At 57.7% G+C, this 21,654-nt stretch overlaps 1 protein-coding gene across 1 annotated transcript; it reads right to left on the bottom strand.

Annotated features, from left to right (window-relative positions):
• Positions 1-2,577: 2,577 nt before the first annotated feature.
• Cabp2 (calcium binding protein 2) lies at positions 2,578-6,354 on the bottom strand. Its single transcript, XM_027944614.2, has 7 exons — positions 6,298-6,354; positions 5,650-5,808; positions 5,011-5,041; positions 4,044-4,178; positions 3,516-3,625; positions 3,274-3,421; positions 2,578-2,603 (listed from the first exon to the last, which is right to left on the bottom strand). The coding sequence occupies exons 1-7, from the start codon at positions 6,352-6,354 to the stop codon at positions 2,578-2,580; spliced, it is 666 nt and encodes a 221-aa protein (XP_027800415.1).
• Positions 6,355-21,654: the final 15,300 nt, after the last annotated feature.

The raw sequence follows: 21,654 nt of genomic DNA, 5'->3' as shown, positions 1-21,654 counted from the left end.
AATTGCTGAGGGCCTCATAAGTTGCTGAGGCTGGTCTTGAATTTGCAATCCTTTTATCTCAGCCTCCTGAGTTGCTGGGATTACAGGAGTGTACCCTGCGCCCAGCTCCTCCTCATCTCTTTATGTTGGATCTTCTTAGACTCTATGGTGGGTTAGCATGAGCTAAAGCCACGCCGATGTGCTGCAGAACATCAGAACTCGTTCCTTTTATTCCGTCTAACTGTGCTTGGTACCCATGATCCTCTCCCCCACAGGATATCTGTCTTTTTCTCTATCTACCTATTCATCCACTGATTGATAAACAGATGTCTGTCTTTCCTATTTGTTCTCTTCCTCTGGAGAACCCTGAATAAATACATAGAGGATGCTAAATGTGGGGTACACAGGCAAGTCTGCACCATCTTCATAATGATTCCCTGAGCCTGAAGCTATTCTTAAATACAACAAGTGGACATAATATGCGACCTGGATGATGGTTACACCCAAGGGGGACATACACTCAGCTGTACATTTAAGATTTACACACCTACTGAATGCACTTCTACTCTTAAAATACTTACAGTGGATTTAATGTAAACCTCTGAATTTACAGAGTCTGGAAATCAGGTTGGATAGCTTGGGCCTGCTCTTGCCGGCAATGGCCAGTGGGAAGGGGCACTTGGCTCATCCTGGTCAGCCTGCCTGCTGTTCCTTGCCTGGCCCTGATCCTTGCTCCAGCTGTTGTCTGTTGGGACCTTCTGGAATAAAGCCCTTTTGGGAGGCAGGTATGAGGGTACTTCCAGTGCAGCAGACATACTGAACCAGATGAAGACCACCCCAGGGACCTCTGTGGCCCAACCGCAGGGCCTGCCAGCTGAGCCTGAGTGGGCTGTGCTCTCCCCTGACTCCTATCCATCACTACCTCCAGTCTTGTAGGGACATCATCTTGGGCAGTGATACCATCTGTGCCAGCTGTGAGGCTCCCCGAGAAGCCACTGGCCGGGGCAACTCACGCTTGTCCCCAGGCCGCCAGCTTGGCAGGAGGGATTGCCTAATTGAGGATTAAGGATTAATTGGGATCTACCAGGCGAGTGGTGCTAGGGCAGCTGCAGCCAGTCCTGGCACCTCAGCATCCGTGCTCTGGGCTGGGCAGGGCACTGGTGGCTGGCTGCCTGCTCTGGCCCAGGGCCTTGGTGTAAGCACCAGGGTGCTGAGAGCTCCCAGCCTTTGATCGAAGGTTAGGGCTTGTCCTCCCTCCCAGCACCAGGTCTTTCCTGCAGCTGGAAGAGGCAGAGATCCGTCCTGGGTGTACCCTCACCTGACCTGTCCTAGGCTAAGACTTGTCCCAGGGCCCCTCCCTGGTTGGCATTGTGGCTTTAGAGTCCCTGGGCCTGGATCCTTCATCATCACTGTGTGTCCCTCATGCTCCTGGAGCCCTCTGGTCCAGGCAATGGAGCTGGGTTATCCTGGGCACAATGAGGGGGTGGGTCATGGCCAGGTCCTGAACAGGATGTGGCAAAGATAAGTAGGACAGAACAGTCCAGCAGAGCGTGGAGAGAGAGGGCGGTGGGGCTGCAGGACTCCTAACCAGACACTTAGGCGCGATGCTGTGATTTGGAATGTGGATTCCAAAACTCACATTGAAACGGAATCCCCAGTGCAACGGCATCAGGAGGAGGGCCCTTCAGGAGGCCATTAGCCCAGAAGCCTCTGCCTTGTGGATGGGATTAGGTCTGCAGGGGACTGGGTAGGCATTTTGCCCCTTGTGCTCTTCCCCACCTGAGGATATAGTGTTCAGCACCCCCAGAGGAAGCAGCGCCCAGGCGCCATCCTGGCGCAGGTAAAGCCAATCTGCCTGGGCCTTGACCTCAGACTTCCCAGCCTCCAGGACCATGAGCTCTGCCTTCATGCTGTTTATAAAGTGCCCATCTAAGGGATTTTGTTACAGCAGCAGGAATGGACGAAGATGCCCGGCCTCTCAGCTGCCTCAGTTGGGAAGGTATGGCTTTGAAGTCTGGGGCAGGCTTGAAGTGAGGTGCAGATGTGGATCCCCCAGAGGCAGAGCTGAGAGGAACTGGGGCTGCTCACTCCTGAAGCCGAAGGCCAAGTTCTGGAGGGGCCTCTGAGCACGGCCTGCCCCAGGCTGCTGCAGGAGTACTGGGATCGAGCTTGGGAAGAGCCCTGCCACTGGAGCCCCACTCGGGATAAGTGGAACACACTGGAGGCGAACACACTGGAGGCCAACACACACCTGACCTGCACAAGCAGTCCCATGATCCAGAGAGGAGGGAGAGAGGGTCCCCACCCGCCTGCCACTCACAATCAAGGGGGCTTGTGGCCCAAGAGGACAGCCCAGGCCTCAGATCTTCGGGGCCAAACACTGGGGCCCCCCGGATAAGCAAGCAAGGGGTCAGAGCCATCTCCCTGGCTTGAAGAGGCTTTATTGTCAGGGAAACATGGGATGAGGGTCGAAGACAGACAAGGGCACGCACAGGCAGGAGCCTGGAGCAGCTGTCCACATGGGCTTCAAGGAACCCGCTGGCAGGCAGAGGCTGAGGTCCTCGCGTCCTGTCTGCTTCCTGCAGCTTCTGCACAGGCTCAGCGAGACATCATTCGCACAAATTCTGCCAGGGCAAAGCCAAGGTTTTAGGTCCATCCTCTGACCCCACTGAGGGTGAGGCCAACAAGCCTACCTTGGGGTGGGCCAGAGTGGGATCCCTGGATCAGATGGGGAATAAGCCTTAGGACCAGGAACAGGGAACTTTGTCTTATGGACAAAAAAGTTCTTGCAACTGAACCTTTTTTCATTTTTGCTTTGGCCACTAGGAAACTCAAGAGCAACTTTGGAGAGTGCTTTTATTTTTATTTTTCTTTGGTGGTGTTGCTGGGGATCGAACCCAGGGCCTTGATGCAGACAAGGCAAGCCCTCTACCAGCTGAGCTACATCCCCGGCCCCTGGGGACTGCATTTCTACCTAGTAATGTTCCTTGGCTTCTGATTATTACGCAAGCTTTGTTTTTCCTTTATATGGAAAGTACTGGGTTCAAGATCCGCTGCCCAGATTCCAGTGTTGGTCCCTTGTTTCTTTGGCTAGGCTCCCAGGCTTTCCTGAGACCTGGCTCTCCTGCCTGGGGGATGACAGAGTCCCTTCCTCCTGGGTTCCCAGTAATGATTGACTAGGAGGGACAAGGGTGTGCTCAGCGCAGGGTCTGGCACATAGCGATGACACTCCCTTTGTCCTTGATCTCTTAAGAACCTTCCAGGGCCTGCGCTGCCAAGTGTGTCAGGCGGTACCTTCAAAGTCCACCAGGCCGTCCCCGTTGAGGTCGATGTCCTGCAGGATTTCGTCCACCTCCCGCTGGCTGAGGCGCTCCCCCAGCAGGACCTTGAGGGCCGCCCGGAGCTCCCCCACGCTGATGCAGCCGTCCCCGTTGGTGTCGAACTGTGGCGGCGTGGGTCATGGCATGGGGTCACCGACTGGGTCACCCTGCTCAGCCCCCGACTCGCGCAGCCCAGCCCCCCAGCCCCAGGCCCACCTCCCGGAAGGCGTCCCGGAGCTCCCGGACGCCAATCATGTCTGCCGTCTCTGCCAGCAGCTTGGGGCCCATCAGCTCCACAAAGTCCTCGAAGTCCACTTTCCCGCCACCTGGGGGTCACACCCATCTGCTAGAGACCCCAGCCTCTGCCCCCAGCCCTCGTCCCAGCCTCAGAAATGGGTCCTCCCCCCCTCTGTTTCCTGGGCATCAGCCTCTGAGGTATGGATTTGGCCAGGAGGAGAGGACAGCCACTCTTTAGAGCTCCCTGGACGCTCCTGGCTCCTCCATTTCCTGATGTCGCTCTGGGGCCTCACACTGTCTCCCTCTCTGTGGAGGGCAGCCCTGGCCTTGCCCCACCTCTCTTGGAGGATGGTGGATTTGGGGGAGGCAGAATGCTTGCTTCGAGAACAACCTAGCCCCTGGGCTCTGGGGACAGCCTGCACGGTCACCTCAGTGCCTGGCCACCAGCTTTCCTGGTCCTGGCAGGGTGTCTGGAGAACTAGGGATGGGATGGTTTGAAGCACGTACTGATTTGCTGCGAGATCTCGATGAGCTCCATCTCGGTGGGCATGTAGCCCAGGGTCCGCATGCAGGCACCCAGCTCCCGGTAGCCGATGTAGCCGTCCCGGTCTCGGTCAAACTCCTGGAAGGCAGCCTGCAGTTCTGCCGGGCAGGGTGGGTGGGGTTAGTCCCTCCTTCACTCCCGCTGCATCCTAGCCTGGATCAGCCCCTTCTCCTCCCCTGGTCCAATCGTCCCCTCCTTCCAAATGTCAGTTCCCACTTGCTGCCTCAGGAACTTTGCACAAGCTGTTTGTTAAAAATTTGTTCTTTCAGTGAATATTTAAGGAGCATCTTCTATATGCCAGGGTCTGCTCTGGGCACTGGGGATGTAGCAGTGAATAAAAAAAGAAAGGAAGTGCCAGGCATGGTGGCGCACACCTGTAATCCCAGCGACTTGGGAGGCTGAGGCAGGAGGATCACAAGTTCAAGACCAGCCTCAGCAACTTAGTGAAACCCTGTCTCAAATTAAAAAATAAAAAGGGCCAGGGATATAGCTCAGTAGTAAAGTACCCTGGGTTCAATCCCCAGTACCAAATAAGACAAAAATTAAATAAAAGTTTACAGGACTGGGGGGGTGTAGGTCAGTGGTTGAGAAAGGGAAGGAGAAAGGAAGATGCAGACAGACTCCTGACCTCAGGGGGCCTCATTCTGGAACACTCTCTGCTCCAAATCCCAGGCTGCCATGTTTCCCAGAGCCCAGCACAGGGCTGGGCCCATGGGGTCACCCAGAGGTGTTAGCAGAGTGGACGAGACCAGAGAGCTGACGGCTAGAGGGGGGTCTGCCTGCCACCCCTCCCTGCTCAGTCTACCCCCACTTCCTCAGACCTGTCCCCATGGCCTCCCTCCTGCTCCTGGCTCCTCCTGGAGACTGCTGAGGTCCCCACCTGGTGCCCCTGCCTGTGCACCCCCAGCCCCTCCCTTCTCAAACCTTTACCTTCAATCTCCTCGGGCCGCAGCTCCCGGTCCTGGGGGACACAGATGGGTTAGGCGTTCCCTGGACCACCCAGCGGCTGCTCCCTTCCTTCCTGTCCCTGGGGTGCCCACCCAGCCCACCCCACAGCATACCCAAGGGCCTCCTGGTGCCCTCTCCCTGCCACCCCCCCCAGGTTGTACCTAGGGCCTCCCTAGGTCACCACCCCATTTGGGGGCTCCTTTGGGCAGAGGTGCATCAGGTAGAGGCTCTGGTGTGACCCTGCTGGCATCAGTGTCACTGTGTCTTGTTCTCGGCCTGGCCACTCTGCTGGCTCACCCCTGGGTGGGTCGCCCTTCCTTCCTCCGCCTCCTCCTCTCTTTTTCTCTCAGTCCTGGGGATGGAACCCAGGACCTGGCACAAGCCAAACAAGTGCTCACCACCGAGATGCTCCCTGCCTTGGGGGACTGCTTCTCTGGGTCCCCACACCCGCCACCCACCCGGTCTCTTTCCTCCAGTGTCCCAGCTCTTCTCTGTTCCTGGAGCCCCCTCTGCCCTCACCCCACCCCTGGAGTGCCATGTGTTTGCTTTGATGTCACCCTGCGTCCTCTCTCTCCTGTTCAAAGCCAAGGGCGTTGGGCTGGCGGCTGCGGCCGTACATACGAGTTGGGTGGCGGCGATGCTGGGCCGAAGGAAGATGCAGGCCGGCCCCACCAGGCTGCCGAGCACCGAGTAGCCCTGGGCACTGCCGGGCTCCTCTGGACTGGAGCCAGGGCCGGGCTGGGAGCTCCCTAGCGGGAAGCCAGGCCACTGCCAGGGGTCCTGCAGCGGAGCCGGCCGTGAGCTGGGGCAGTGGCCTGGTGGCTCCTCCCCAAGCCTCGAGTCCGCCTCTGGAACCCAGCGCCAGGCAGTGGGCAGGGGCCCAGGGCGCGCAGGAGCCTCGCCCTTCCACCCTCCTGTCTGGGCAGGTCTGTCCCCAGCTGTTCAGCTGGGCAGACTGAGGCCCAGGAAAGGCAAGGGACTTGGCCAGGGTCACTGGGGAAATGAGACCTGGGTGCCAGCTCTGGGCCTCGCTGGCCATGCCCAGCTAGCGGAGAGCAGGGCCGCAGCAGGAGCCCGCAGCCCGTGTGGGCCACCCGGAGTGGGCCAAGCCTGGGGTCGTCCAGGAGAAAATGACACTTGAGGGTGGCGAGCAAACATCCCCTCCGTCCCCACCTTTCACTCCAGCCCACCCCATGGACCCTTGCCCGCCACCTGCACCCGCGGGGCCACCCCGGTGCCTGGCCCGGCTTCTCCCCGTCGGCCTCCTACCTTAGGTCCCCGGCGCCGGGGCCGCTTGGCACAGTTTCCCATGGGCCCCTGAACCATGCCGGGGCTGTGTCCCGGCGGGAGCTGCGGGTCCTGCCAGCCTCAGCCGCTCCCAGCGACAGCCGAGAGACTGAGGGATTTTCCCAGGGTTTTGTGGGGAAGATGGGGCGGGTGGGCAGGCGGGGGGCCTGGGCCCGGGGCTTGGGTCCTAATCCAGGATTATCTCTGAGCATCTCCAAGGCAGGGGGGCCACTTGGGGCCCAAGGCCCCCTGGAAGGCGCAGCCTGGCTCTGCTGGCCCTGAGGGTCTGTCCGGGCACCCTCTCCCTCAGGACAGTAGCTAAATCCCACCAGCTCTCAAGAGAGAGGAGGCCACTTTGGCCCAGCCCAGGAAGCCCCCGGCCCCAGCTGCAGGGGGCCACTGCTTCCTCAGACAGCCTCTGGCCTGCCTGCCTTCGTGCCCTTCGCCTGGGTCAGCCCTGGCCCTTGTCCCCGGGCTGAAGGGGCTGAGTGAGTGCTGGGGGTGGCCGCTCAGTGTGGACAGAGGTGGGGAGAGGCTCCCTTGGCCTCTGCTGACCTCCTGACTCCTCTGGCCACGTGTGACCTGGTCTCTCCCTGGCCCTGGCCTTGAGTCTGTTCTACAGGGATCCCCCTTGAGGCTTAGGGTCCCTGTGCTCCCTCAGTCAAGGACAGTACCCCCTTACCTGCCCATAGGCCGCCTGCACCTGGGCCTCAAGCTCCCGGAGGAGCGCCCTCCTGCTGGCTGCTGGGCTGGCAGGGGCCTGGCTGGGCCCTGCGGTGCCTGCAGTGGGGCTGGGGTCTTCCGAAGGGGTGCTGCTGTCTGCTGGGCCCTGGGGCAGGTCCATGACCTGGGGCTTGGCACCTCCTCTGGGCCTTGCTGTCTCCTTGTCCTGTGGGTAGGTGGCTCAGTGGCTTCCCCAGTGTCCTCCCTCTGTGGCTAGTTGAGCCCATGCCTCGGAGGCCCCGGCTCCCTCCCCGGCCCTGGTGGCCTGGCACAAGCCCTCCTGGACCTCCTGCCTTCTCCCACGTTGCCGCCCCGCAGGCCTCAGGTGGGCTTCTGGCTGCCCCCGGGGCTCCACCCAGGCCCCGCAGACCTGGGTCCTTGCCTTCCCATCTGATATGGCCTCCTTCTCCCACATGTCCTGCGTCCACCCCTCTGGCCCAGGGTCCCCAGTTCTGTGTCCCACTCACCCTCCACCCCCAGCCCTGCCACCGTCTCTGCGTCTCTGTGCCAGAGTCTCGGTGGCCTCCCCCCGCTGCTGGCCACAGCCTCCTGCTCCTCCAGGGGAAGAGTGCAGGGCTGGCAGCCCCTCGGCCTCCTGTGCGCTGCGCCCGCCCTGCCCACTCACCACTTGGACCTGCCTGCTCCCCGACTCCCAGAATGAGGTCAGCTGTCCTGCCCTGCCCTTCTGCAGCCCTTCATGATTTATTCACCTGTCCCTGCACCAGCCTTTGTCGAAGGGAACCAGATCCCTCCAGCTGCCTGCCACCTCAGCTGGGGCTCTGCCTCTCGGCCTGGCTGGCCATCCGTTCATGGGTTCTCTCTGCAATGTCTGAGGCCCTGTGGGATCCTGCCCTGGGCCAGCCGCTAGGGCCACATGCTAAACCCCTCCTGTCCTGGGGACCTTGCTCTCAGGCACGTCTCTCACAGAGAGGGCCACCAAGGAGCCTCCATGCATTTGCGGACACTGGCCCGCCCCTCAGGGAGGCACTGGGGAGGAGGCGAGGGGTGGGGGATCCTCTAGGCGTCCACCGCCAATGTCTAGCCCGGCCTGGTCCTGGCTAAGTGCTGAGGTCAACCATGAACTTCGGTGTCTCAGGTGCTGGAATCGTCAGGGCACGTTGGGTGGAGGCCCTCAGGACAGCAGGAGGAGTTAGTGGCATCTGGAGAGAGCAGGAAGGAGTGGCTAGAGGTCAGAGGACATGTCAGAGGGGTCGAGCCTTCAGCCAGTGTCCGCTGAGTACCCTCCTGGGTGCTGGGAGCCAGTCCCTGCTTCTGTGACCTCCCCCTGGTGGAGATACACTGGGCAAAGCGGGTCACCATAGCTGGGCAGGTGCAGGCAGGGGTCTCACAGCTGTCAAGAGGGAGACCTTGCTGTGACTGGCGGTTGAGAGGGTGATGGGGTGATCAACAAAGGGAGAGGGGTGGCCGTGCAGGCAGAGGCACAGCCCCCACGCGCCCCAACAGCCCCGCTGGCCAGGGGTGGGAAGGACTCTGTGATCATTCACATGGACTCAGCCTTTCACCCCCTGTGGCCTCCCTGCACCTGGAGACAGGGGTGCACGGTCCCCCCAGCAGCAGCACCCCGTAAACACGCCTCAGGTTGCAGGAAGGAGCAGCAGGCTTGGGTTCTCCCAGGCGGTCGCTGTGTCACCTGGGAAAGCTATGTCACCTCTGCAAGCCTTGGTTTCCTTATCTGAATGATGGTGGTTGACTAGTATCTGCCTCTGAGAAGGTGGAAGTGGTGGGAAATGCATGTCCCCAAGAAGGACCCATAGTCACCGGGTGGTGGCTGGTCGGAGGATGGCAAGTATAAGAGTTTTCAATCCCAGAGCAAAGGCGCTGACTCCAGGGGAGGGGGAAGTTGGCTTGGAAATGCCTCCTGGCTGTGTTCAACGCTCAGTGTCCTGGAGGGTCCATCTTGGGGACCTCCACTTCCTTGCCTGAATGGACTTAGCCACACTCGGGTCCCAGTTCTGGTGTGCAGGATGGGGGGGGGGGGCTCAGTGGTTGGACTGATGGGAGGGGGATGCATGAGGAGGGTGTGAAGGACAGTTCCCTGGTAGATGGCCTGGGATTGGGGGGCATGGGCTTCATGGGCTGGTGTGTGAATGGCTGGTTATTGGAAGGATGGATGATTAAACGGATGGATGGGTAGATGGACAGATAGATGGAAAGGTAAATGGATGGACAGATGGTTGGATGGTTGGGTAGGTGGAGGATAAATGGATGGGAAAATGCATAGATGGATGGATCAAGGATTTGATTGGCCAACTGGTTAGCGGTTGGCTGGCTGCATGATTTGATTGGCTAACTGGCTGGTGATGGATGGATATATGATTTGATTGGCTAACTGGCTGGTGATGGATGGATATATGATTTGATTGGCTAACTGGCTGGTGATGAATGGATGGATGATTTGATTGGCTAACTGGCTGGTGATGGATGGATGGATGATTTGATTGGCTAACTGGTTGGTGATGGATGGATGAATGATTGCACAGATAGATGGCTGGGTGGATGTTTGGTTAGATGAATGGCTAGATGGGTGGGAAGGCAGAGGATGAGTAGGTGGGTAAATGGGGAGGTGGATGTTTGGATGCACTAGTGGTTGAACATTTTTCTTAAAGTATATTTTCGTTATAAGTGGGCACAATATCTTTATTTTATGATTATGTGGTGCTGAGGATCGAACCCAGTGCCTCATGCATGCTAGGCGAGCGCTCTTCCACTGAGCCATGGCCCCAGCCTGTGGCTGAACATTTGATTGCTGGATGGGTGATCATTGGGTGAATGGACAGACAGATGAATGGAAGTTGCTAGATGACTGGGTGGGTATACTGCAGGTGAAGGTTTATATTCTTCATCAAGAGAGTCCCTTGGTATTCTGTGTGGTATCCCAGCAACTGGGGAGGCTGAGGCAGGAGGATCCCAAGTTTTGAGGTCAGCCTCTGCAATTTATCGAGGCCCTGAGCAACTTAGCAAAGCCTTGTCTCAAAATAAAAAATAAAAGGCTAAGGATGGAGCCTAGTGGAAAAGCACCCTTGGTTCCTGGTTTCAATCTTCAGTACAAAAAAAAAAAAATCCCTTAGGGTAGAAAAGAGTCCCTCAGAGTAGAGACCGTGTTTTCCCCCCTTGGATGTCTCCGATGGTGTCAGCCCATTCATTGCAGGACCCATGGTATGAACGGAGACCACGTCTGTCTCTCCCTCACTCTGAACTGCGGTTGCCCTGATGGCAAAGGGGGCGCCTCCTCCTCCACTCTGTTCCTCACCAGCCAAACCCAGAGCTTGGCACCTGGTAAGCAGCACACAGAGGACGACAGAGGTCCCCCTTCACATCCCCTAGGACAGCTGAAGCCAGCCAGACAGACGATGGCGAGCGTTGGGGAGGGTGTGGTGGGATCCTCCAATGGCATGGCTGCCATGCAGTCGGGTGGTGCCTCAGATGGAGTGACCGTGCCACCCAGCGAGTCCACTCCAAAGTGTGGACGCAAGGGAAATGAAGACCCAGGCTCACGGGGAGTAACTGCGTGTCATTGTTCCTAGAAGTGTGATGCATGGTGGCCGGAGAGGGAAACCACCTGAGTGTCCATCGAGTGGGGAATGAGTGAACCAAGTGCTAGGTCCATATGATGGAATCGTTTGGGGCCATAAAAACATAGAAGCCCAGACACAGCCACACCAGGGATGGACCTAAAAATATTGTGCTAAGTGAAAGATGCCCGTCACAAAAGTCCAAATGCTGTATGATTCTGTCCACGTGACGCGTCCAATATAGGCAGATCCATGGACGCAGAAAGGGGATTAGCGGTTGCCAGGAGCTGGTGGGAGGGAGGAGGAGGAGAGACCGCTAATGGGTGCAGGGTTTCTTTTTAGGCATGATGAAACATTCTGGAATTAGATAGTGGGGACACAATTACACAATGCCGAATTACTAAACCCACAGAGTGTACATTGTATAAGAGTGAATTTTACATAACAAGGCTGCTTACATATGTATTTAAAACCCACCAAAAACAGGTGCCAATGTCGCATGGATTGGAGGTTGGAGATGGGCAGTGGGAGATGCCTGGTCTGTTGACCTGGGACCCAGAAGAGGGGGCCCAGGGCAGTCACAGAGCCATACCACAGCCTGGGCCTGTGAAGCCAGAGGACTGTGGGTAAAGGCAGCCAGCTACCTGAGTGCCACAGCAGAGAGCAGAGTCATTCTGCGGGATAGCCTACACAGGTGTCTGGCTTGACATGGACTATAGAGGGTGTCTTGCTGAGTTAGTCAGCTTTCCATTACTATAACAAACAACCTGAAATACATCAAGTTAAAAAGAGGAAAGGTTTTTTGGCTCCTAGTCTCAGAGGTTTTGGTCCATGGTCACGTGGTCCCATTGCCTCTGGGCCTGGGATGAGATAAATGGTTTATCATGGTGGAGAATGTGGACGAAACTTCTCATCTCATGGACAGAAAGCAGAGAGAGGGAGAGGAAGGGGGTGTGATCCCCGTAGCCCCTTCAAGGGCCCGCCCCTGTGACCTAACTTCCTCCCACTAGACTCCACCTCTTAAAGGCTCTACCACTTGCTTCCTCCAGCAGCACAGACGGCAGCCTAGTCTAAGACACACAGGCTTTGGGGGGACGTTTGTCCAAGTCATTGCACCTGCTCTCCTAGTGATGCTTTTGCACAGCGGGAGGGTGTGTGTGGACGAGAGCAGCTGAGGGGAGCCGAGCCTTGGTGCCCTCCTTTGTATAACGGGGACAGGATTCCCTCCCTCCCGGGGTTTTCCTGGAGATGAAATGAGATCATTTGTATGAAAGCTCTTTGTAAGCGGCTCCATGCCGGGCAGATGTTCCCCCAGCTGTGAGCGGGATGAGAGCCCAGCTCAGCCACCACCTCCTCCACCCGGCCCAGCCCCAGACAGCTATGCTCAAGTCGGGCTGGGGAAGTGCTCCAACCCTGCGCCCTGGCTGCAGGGGGCGCCCCTGCGTGGGGTGGGGCTCTGGGCTCTGGGCTCTGGGTAGGGAGGCTCCCTCCCTGTGACTCTGGCAGGATGTGCCTGGAGAGCCCGTGGGAAGGGGGCAGCCAGGGGGACACCAGGCAGGGGAGCCAGGGGGCAGGATGGAGCCCTGCCTGTGTCCCCAGCCGGGCCTCTGTGGGAGGCGAGTGGCACACTGGGACTCAGCGGGACCACACAGGGGAGGGAAAAGGAGGCTCTGCCCAGCCTTCCCGAGTTCTTAGTAGGGAGCCCCCACACACACACCAGTACCCGGCACCCCCCACCAGCATAGAGCAGGAGATTCCGGAGAAAGGCAGGACGCAGGGCTGTCTCCGCCTGCGGCAGGGGTGGGGGCACAGGCAGGGGACACCTGGCAGGAAACTAATGAAGCAGGTTGGTCTGCAGGTTCCTGAGCCGATGAGTTTTCTCCAATAAAGGAGAATTTACATCCTGCCTTTAGGGAGAAAGGGGGCGAGATAAAGAGCTTTTCCTGTGCTTGCTGCTTCTCAATTGCCTTCAGCTCAACAGTAATTTTATGTCACCGAGGCACACACGGGGGTAACACATTCGAGTTTCCTTCTACCACAGGGTCTCAAAGAGGAAAGAATGAGGGCTAAGAGCGAGGTCCCTGGAGTCAGCCAGATCAGGCCAGCTGTGTGACCTTGTGCACAGCAGTCAACCTCTCTGTGCTTCAGTTTCCTCTTCTGTAAAGTGTATGTCAAGTTCTCAGTCTTCTTCAGTCCCTAAGGATTTGCTCTTGTCCCAGAGATAGGATGGGAAAATGGATGTTTATTTGTTGAAATGGCATTCATTTGTGCAAGAAGCATTTACTGAGCATCTACTATGTGCTGGTGCTGGGGATCTAGGGGTGTGCAGGGTACTCAGTCTTGTCCCCATGTGGCCATGAAGAGCTGTGACATGTGTGTGAGGCTGTGTGGCTGCCTCTGGCAAAGCCACTGCCCTGCTGGCAGGGTACACCTCAGGTGGGCAGGTGGGCCTGGGGCCTGCCCAGCCTTGTTGATGCCACACCCAGCACTTCTTTGCCTGGGACCTGCCGGCTCCCAAACCTGGCCTGTGGCTGGGGTGGAGCCAGGGGTGGAAACAAGGCCTCTGGTCCACTGCCCACTTCCTGCGGCTCTTGCCCTGCCCTGTCCACGGTGAGCAGGGTCTGCCCGGGGCGGGTGGGCCCAGGCAGAGCCACCCTCCATTCCTGGGCCTGATCCCCAGTCTCCGTGCCCTGGGCCCTGCAGCCAGAGGGGCCTCGTTGCTGTGCTTTCCCTGTCCCCGGAGCCACCCCTCCCCTGAGGTGCAGCCCCAGCTCCCTCAGGGGGACCGAGGCTCAGGGACGGCTGTTCTGGCCGCTCAGTGGCCCCGGGACCCTGGGTGGGGTCCTAGCCTCCTCTTTTCTCCAGCTCCTTCCCCTTCCAAGCTGGGGTTCCGTCCTGTCTCCACTCCCCCCGGGCTGCCCTGGGGCAGGGCCTCTGTGCTGTCCCTACGCCCTGTCTTGTCCCTCCACCCGGGCATGGCTTACTGCTGCCCTGCTGGGGCCGGAGCTGGAAGCAGGGGTGACCTTGGACACCTGGTCACAGGCCTGCTCAGAGACTCGTCTGTGAGTGACCACACCTTGGTGGGCCTGCACTGGGCCTCAGGAGTGACCAGGGTGGCAGCAGCCTGGCTCGGCGCCCCTCACAGACCAGGCCAGGTCCCAGCTGTGCAGGCAGCTCCCCAAGTTCCAGGGTGGGGACCTCACTCCTGGGTCACCTGGGCTGCTCCCTCAGTGAGTCCTGTGGCCTGGGGTGGCCCAGTCCAGAAGGATTCCCGGCAGGTGCTGGCACCACCTCCTGGGGCCTCATGTCCTGGGGCCTGAGCGGCAGCTCCCCAAATCCTGCCCAACCAGAGAGTGGCCAGGTGCCCCGCAGAAGGCCCAGGGCCTGGGTTCCAGAGGGTCGTGGGGTACGGGGTAGGGGCTGCCCTCCCACCCCGGCAGAGCTGTGCCGTGGGTCTGCAGTGCCCAGCAGGCAGACGGCCACTAGCCCCTGGCGCGCGCAGTGCACGTGAGGCCGGGGGCTTCCAAGTCGACCCCCTGCCCCTTGCTTCCCGCTCTGGCCACATGCGAAGCTGGGAGGCCCAGGCTCACGGCGGGCAGGTGGCCTTGTTTCAGGAGCGGCAGGAACTGGCTTCAGGAGAGACCTGACCCTTCTCGTCGATTACGAAAGGGATGTCTGGGAAGCCCAGGGCCTAAGAGGGTGTGGCAACCAGGGAGAGGGCACAGGGCAGTGGTGACAGCACCCAGGACCTGGGCCACCCCAACTTCTGCAGAACCTGGAGCGAACAGAGGGGGGCGCAGAACAGAGGCCCAGGGAGAACGGGGGGGGGGGGGGGGGGGGGGAGAACAGAGGGGGGGGAGAACAGAGGGGGGGGGAGAACGGGGGGGGGGGAGAACAGGGGGGGGGACAGAGGCCTGCCTCCTCCTCCTCTCATGCCTCATGCTGGCCGTGACGCATATGGACACCAGCCTTTGTGTCCGAATCTGTCTGGGTCCCCACAGACACCCAGCCTCCGGCCAAGGGAGGCACACACCTGAGCTTCGGTTGTCCTTTGCGGGGACCGGCCTGGGGGACAGTTGGGAAACAGGCACGGCTTTGGCTGGATATAGGACCCTGGGCCTACAGACTGCCAGTAGCCAGGGTGGGCAGAAAAGTGCCCCCAGAGCAATGGACCAGAGGGGCCTTCGGGCTTCAGGGGAGAGGACAGAACCTGAGTCCACTGCCTGGCCACTGGCCTAGAGCTCTGTGACAAAGACCGGCGAGAAGTGGCACTGGTGGCCGTGGTGGCCGTGGTGGAGGACAGGCTGGAGGAGCCCCTTAGGCACTGCGTCCACCTTCTCCATAACTACGTGAGCAGGGGCTGTAGGCTGGTGCGGACGGGTCCGGGGTCACCTTGGTCAGTCTTGGTCAGTCTACTCCCAGCCGGAATCACTCCTGTGGGTGGGAGGCGGGAAGGCCCAGTGTGTGCAGGGGCGTCCAGGACACCTGAACCTTTGAAACCCTGCTGGCCCAGAACCTGGGGGCCAGGGCTTCTGGTGGCTGCCCAGGTGAGCGCTGGGTCTGGCCCCTCCCAGCCTGTCCTGGGTCCATTTCTCAGAAGGGCAAATGGAGGCCTGGAGTGGGCCAGTTCACCAGAGCAGAGCCAGAGCTAGGGAGCGGCCAGTGTCCTGTCCCTGAAGCCGCCACACCCCCTCCTCACCCGGTTCTAGCCCCTGGTGCCCCTGCCCTGCAGACGCCCTCGCCGGCCGCAGCCTGCTGGACTTGCTGCTGAGCCTCCAGGTGCTGGCCCTGGCTGGCTGGAGGACCCCGGCTCGCAGCGCCTGGCCCAAGGCCTTCCTGGCCTCTGTGCTCCTCAGCATGCGATTCTGCTTGGCCTCCCCTGGGAGAGGGGCGCCCTGGGGAACCCTCAGAAACAGTGAAAGGAAGCTGCGCTGTGGTCGCTGTCTGTGGTCGTGGAGGAGCTGGGGACCCTCCGCCCTTTCCCGGCTTTCCTGGGGAGGGCGAGGCAGGGTGGGTGTCTGGGCCACTCTGCAGGGAACCGGTGCTGGACTCCAGGAGAGAGAGAGGAGCACAAAGCCCGGGACCCCTGGTCGCACCCAGGGCTGCCTTCAGGACAGGGGTCATGGTCTGAGCAACGCGGCAGCGACCTCGACCTGAGAAGAGACGGAACACTGTGCCCTGGGAGGGTCCATCCAGGGCCAACACACCCACCGGAACACTCCCACAGCTCGTGCTGCCGTTCTCACGGGTCACCCACGGTCACAGACACGTGGACACACAGCCGGTGTGCAGCCGGCCAGCGGGCCGTGGGTGTGAGAAGCCCCGGGCAGCCTGGAGCTCAGGGTGCCTCCTGCTGCTCGGGGACCCCGGGGATTGAGGGGCTCCCTCAGCTCAAAGGGGCCTCACCCTGGCCCTGAGGGCCCCCCGCTCCTGCCCAGTCCCAGCCCCAGCCTGTTCTGTCCCTCCTGAGCACCTCCTGCCGAGTCCTTGAGTCTGCCTGACACTGTTGGCACAGGTGGTGAGATGGGGAGGACCGGAGGGGACAGGAGGGGTAGGTAAATGGCCTGACGATCGACCCAGAGGTACGAGGCTTTGGCCACATTCCAGAGAGAGGCCAGCCCTGTCCCATGGAATCCCAGGCACACATCACTGTTCCCAAGGTCACGCCTACGTGACAAGCTGCTCCAAGTTCCAGTTGACTGCATACGACCTTCTGAGGATGACACTATCACCGTCAACTTGGTCCTTGTCCCCGAAGCCAATCCAGTAGCGAGGACATGGTTTTGAGAAAAGAAGTTTTTCTTGCTTTGCCTACACAGGAGGAGCACAGGGGCCTCCTGTGCTGGAGGCTGGGTTCTGCCCATGGGGGGGAACGGGATCTAGGGGTGACTCAAAGGCTGCCTTTCACGTGTGCTCGGTTGGAGTCAAATTCACTTGTTAATCTGGGAACTGGTCATTTCTGAGACCTTCTGCTGCCATCCCCAAAGTCTGAATCCTTGGGTCCTGTGTTGGCGTGTGCTCGGGGACAGATTACTGCCTCGGATGGGCGAGAAAGGTGACCCCGTTTCCCCTGAGACCAGGGAGGGGGAGGGATTAGGCAGGAGCCGGGAGAGAGGAAGAGAAAGAAACATGTCATTTTAGAAATAAGTCGCAGTGGCAGAGCAGCAAGGGCGATATTCAAACATAAAGTGGATACTGGTACAGCACCAGGCCAGGAGGGGCAGCATGACCCCAGTACACAGGCGTCTGCCCCCTTCACCCAGGGCAGACTGACTCCCACCAAATGGGCAATTGCACGGCGCACAGGGTCCAAGGAGTGTGGCCAAGGTGTGGGGACACTGCAACTCCCTCCCCAGTTGTGATCTTTTCTATTCTGATACCAAGTAACTGCAGAAGGTCCAACGCGGTTACTCTCCGTAGTTACATGGTGGCGGGAGGTCAAGAGAAAGGCTGGGAGTTCCAGCCAATTAGGGTGGGATGGTTCAGGGATTGAACTCAGGGGCACTCAACCACTGAGCCCCATCCCCAGCCCTGTTTTCCATTTTATTTAAAGACAGGGTCTCACTGAGTTGCTTAGGGCCTTGTTTTTGTTGAGGCTGGCTTTGAACTCGGAGCCTCCTGTCTCAGCCTCCAGAGCCACTGAGGTTACAGGTGTGTGCCACCACACCCAGTGGATGGCTCATATTTCAAGGTGGAAACATTTAAAGACAGGGCCTGGACTTGCTCCCTGGCTGGGGAGGTGGGGCGTCTGGTGACCAGGAGAGCCACTGGGTCAGCAGGAGCTCCTGGCCTTCCCAGCAACTGTTTAGGAAGGATCAGGGGTGGGGGGCGGTTCAAGGGGCTGGCCTCAGTTCACCCAAGGGTTTGTCCTTTCGTGGAAGAGCCCAGACTGTGAGGTAAATGGTGCATCCAGACTCCGGGGTAGAACCAAGGCTGCTTTCAATACTTTTATTTATTTTTATGGGGGGCTGAGGACTGAACCCAGTGCCTCACATGTGCCAGGCAAGTGGTCTGCCACTGAGCCCCAGCCCCAGCCCCCAAGGCTGCTTTCAACCTGGGATCAGGGCTCAGGGCTCCCTGTGGCCCTTGCTCCTCAGTTGAACCATCCGGGCAGGGGAGCTGCTGGAATCTGGCGCCATGTCTCCCAGCCTCACCTCCGACGGCAACTGTTCCGTGGCCCCCTCCCCCTGTGAGTGACCTGAGGGCTTGTCCCTCTTCCAACGGCCGGGTGGTCACTGGTGCCGAGCACCTTCTGTGGGCCAGTCGCTGTTTTAGAGACGAGCTGCCGTTTGCAGCAGACGGACAGCAAGCAGGCATTCTTTCCCAAACCGCCCCGCAAAATTCTCTCCGGTATGTTCCGGGAGCTGAAGTGGCCAAATGGCAGTTTAAGACACCAATATTAGTTAAATAGTAAACATCCCGACCGGAGCGGAGTCGGAGCCACAGGCATTTCTGAAGCAGAGGCACAGGTCACGTCCAACCTCGGGCGGCTGGGCCTGTGCTCGCGGGGCGAGTGAGCTGGCCACCAGGGGCTCCTCTCCCCCAGGGGACGTCTGGTCCCTGAGGATGGCCTGGTGCGTCTCTGGGAGTTGTTTTTGGCAGTGACCCCACAGTGAGCTCCAGAACTTCCCACTGGACACTCGGAACAGAGCGAGGGAGGGGCTCCTTGCCTTTCCTGCGGGGACCCTGGCCCCCAGGCAGGAGCTCAGAGCTTCCTGGGCGCTTCTCGAGGCCTGTCCTTCTGAGCAGCAGCTGGGAGGGAGATGGAGTGAAGGCTGCGGCCGCCCATCAGCTGTGCCTGGACTGGGTTCTGGTTTCCAAACGGCAAGAAGGTGGTGGCCTCGCGGAGGTTTGAGGCGGTACTTTTAGTGAGTCTTCAGGGAGATCTAGCGACCAGGCCACTCTGGTGGAAAGTTACCATTTTGAGACTTTGAAGCAGCTGTTTTTTCCTGCTATTCCAAAAATAGGGCTACTGCGACCTTTGGCTCATAAATCCAGCCAAGCCACAGTTGCACGCACAGCTGGGACGGCTGCCCGGCTCCGGCCTGGCGGTCTTGGGTATCTCTCCCTCCCAGCTCACCAGTTCCCGGCATCCCGCTCGGGTACCGGGTCCTACCCTCCAGACACAGGCCTTGATGTGTGACCCAAGGCCGGCCAATCACAGAGCCTCAGCTCTGGCCACGGTGACTGGGCCCAGGGGCCAGCACTGATTGGAGCTGGACTAATCCGAGTCCATCCTTGACCCTCCCAAACACAGGAGGCCAGAGGCCAGGAGCTCCCACTAGGGCCTGAGCTTCTGTTCTGGCCAAGAGGCTGTGAAATGGGGTTTCAGGCAGTTGTTGACGTTGGTCATGGTGGAGAGAGAGAGCACTTTTAGGTCCCTGGGACCAGTCCCTGAGAGACCAGCTCTGCCCCATCCTCCCCTGGTTCGTTTGCAAGACCCATAGCTGCTTCCTTACTGCAGTTGAGGTTCTGTGCTCTCAGCTGAAAGAGACTGTGATAGGCTGGAAATACATCTACAGATCCTTGGACATTTCCCCCTCAAAGTCTAGAGCCTCATGCCCCACCCTTTGAGGTGGGGACAGACCTAGAGACCCCCCCTCTAACCGCAAGTGTATGGAAGTGATGACGACACCCAGGACCAGGCTGGGAGAGGCCTTGTGGCCACCGTCTTGCCCACTCTCTCCAATCATGTGTTTTGGGAAGGCAGCCGCCATGTCATGAGGATGCTCAAGCTACCTGTGGAGGGGTCAAGGTGAGGAGGACCCGAGGTTCCTGCCAGAGCCAGCACTGAATGGCCATCCACGTGAGTGTGCCATCTTGGAAGTGGGTCCTCAAGCCCCAGTCAAGTCTTTGGGTGAAGAAAGCCCTGACCACTATCTTGATGGCCACATCATGGGAGATTCCAGCAAGAACCACTCAGCTAAACCACTCTGCAAATTCTGACTCGGAAATAGAGATGATAAATCCTCATTGTTTCAAGATGCTTGGTTTTGTAATTGGCTATGCAGCCACCGATGATGCAGATAGCACCAACCTAACAATTAGACCTACAAGTTTGCAACTTTGTAAGGATGGGAAAGCATACCTGCATGTCTGTTCTGTCTTTCGCTTTCAGGACAATATTTAATAAATTACACGAGCTGTTCAACACTTCATTATGAACTAGGCTCCTGTTAGATGGTTTTGCCCAACGGTCAGCTAACGTGAAGTGTTATGAGCACATTTGAGGCAGGCTGTGCTGGGATGTTTGGAGATTGGGTGGGATAAATGCATTTTCAACCTATGATGGGTTTGTTGGGATACAACCCTGTGGGAAGTCAAGGAGCGTCCTTGTGGAGTCACAACCAGTCATTACTGTCAAGCTCCAGTCTGGGACAGAAGGTGAGAGGTTTGCTGGGCTGAGATTTAGCGACCTGAGCTTTTTCGGGGTCTGGTTTCCAGGGTTGAGTTCTGCAGTCCTCTCTGTTGTCCTGGGCAGAGCTTGCTAGCCTGGGGTGAAGGCATATCCTCCACTCAGGAGTCTTTCTTTGATGTTCCCTAGAGTCCCAATTGTCAACCCAGTGTGGCCAGAGGAGCAACGCTGAAAATCCCAATAGTTTTCCATTGAAGTTCACTCATGTTAAGATGGTAGTGTGGAGAGTGGATGCCAAGCTTGACTCCAGGTCTCAGCTTGGCCCTGGGGTCTTTTTAAAAATTCGTTCTTTTTAGTTATACATGACAGTAGAGTATATTTTGCCATATCCTACATACATGGAGTATGACTGCCCCTTCTTGTGATTGTAACATGACATGGAGTTTCACTGGTCGTATAATCACGTATGAACATGGAGAAGTCATGCCCAGTGCATTCCACTGTCTTGCCTATTCCCATCCCCTCTCCCTTCCCTTCATTCCCTTTAGTCTAATCCAATGAACTTATATCTCCCATCTCGGTCCCGCCTATTGTGAGTCAGCATCCGCGTATCAGAGAGAACATTCACCTTTGGTTTTTGGGATTGGCTTATTTCACTTAGCACGATAATCTCTGATTCTGTCCATTTATCAGCAAATGCCATAATTTCATTCTTCTTTTTTTAAAATATTTTTTTTAATTGCAGTTGGACATAATACCTTTATTTATTTATTTTTATGTGGTGCTTAGGATCGAACCCAGGGCCTCGCACGTGCTAGGCAAGAGCTCTACTGCTGAGCCACAATCGCAACCCAATTTGGTTCTTAATGGCTGAGTAATATTCCGTTGTGTGTATGTGTGTGTGTGTGTGTGTGTGTGTGTGTATCACATTTTCTTTATCCATTCATCTGTTGTAGGGCATCTGGGTTGGTTTCAACTCATTGTGAGTTGAGCTGCTATAAACATTGTCTGTGTTACTATCATATGCTGATTTTAAGTCCTTTGGGTATATGCTGAGGAGTGGGATGAGTGAGTCAAATGGTGGTTCCATTCCAAGTTTTCTGAGGAATCTCCATACTGCTTTCCAGAGTGATTTGCACTGATTTGCATTCCCACCAGCAACGTATGAGTGTGCCTTTCCCCGACATCCTTCCTGAGGCCATGGGATCTTGAGCTAGATGTCTAAATGAGACAATGCACCTAAAACATGTAGCACAGTGCCTGGCACAAAGTAATAATGCTCTAATAACTGGCTAAAATCAAATTCAGTAAAAACCCAGTCTGGGGCTGGGCTTGTAGCTCAGTGGTTGAGCGCTTACCTTGCGTGCGTGAGGCACTGGGTTTGATCCTCAGCACCATATATAAATAAATTAATTAATTAAATAAAGATATCGTGCCCATCTATAACTAACGAAATAACTAAATAAACCCAGTCTGGAAGACATCACAACCATTAGCTTCGTTGCTATCTCAGCATCTTGAGAAAATAGCTGTTGCCATGTATTTTGTACAAATAAGCAGTGGAGCACAATTTGCTTCTTTTAATACATTCATCTCACCTCATGGCAAGAAAGGAAACAAAACAGCAAAACCCTGGATTGACCCCTGGGAAAGGACTTGGCATTCGAGATCTTCAGCCAAGTCATCCATCAAGCACTTGAGTCTGGTTGAAACAAAGAATTGCAAAGT

The sequence above is a fragment of the Marmota flaviventris genome, chromosome 9, assembly GCF_047511675.1.
Source record: "Marmota flaviventris isolate mMarFla1 chromosome 9, mMarFla1.hap1, whole genome shotgun sequence".
Taxonomy (NCBI): domain Eukaryota; kingdom Metazoa; phylum Chordata; class Mammalia; order Rodentia; family Sciuridae; genus Marmota; species Marmota flaviventris.
This window is presented reverse-complemented; position numbering and strand designations above follow the sequence as displayed.

Bases quoted from the DNA above. Each gene is read 5' to 3' on its own strand.
- Cabp2 (XM_027944614.2), bottom strand. From the start codon at position 6,354: ATGGTTCAGGGGCCCATGGGAAACTGTGCCAAGCGGCCCCGGCGCCGG. The intron at 5,042-5,649 runs GTATGTACGGCC...TGTGTCCCCCAG, and splicing joins GCATCGCCGCCACCCAACTC to GACCGGGAGCTGCGGCCCGA. The intron at 2,604-3,273 runs GTACCGCCTGAC...TTGCCCTGGCAG, and splicing joins CGGCCTGGTGGACTTTGAAG to AATTTGTGCGAATGATGTCT.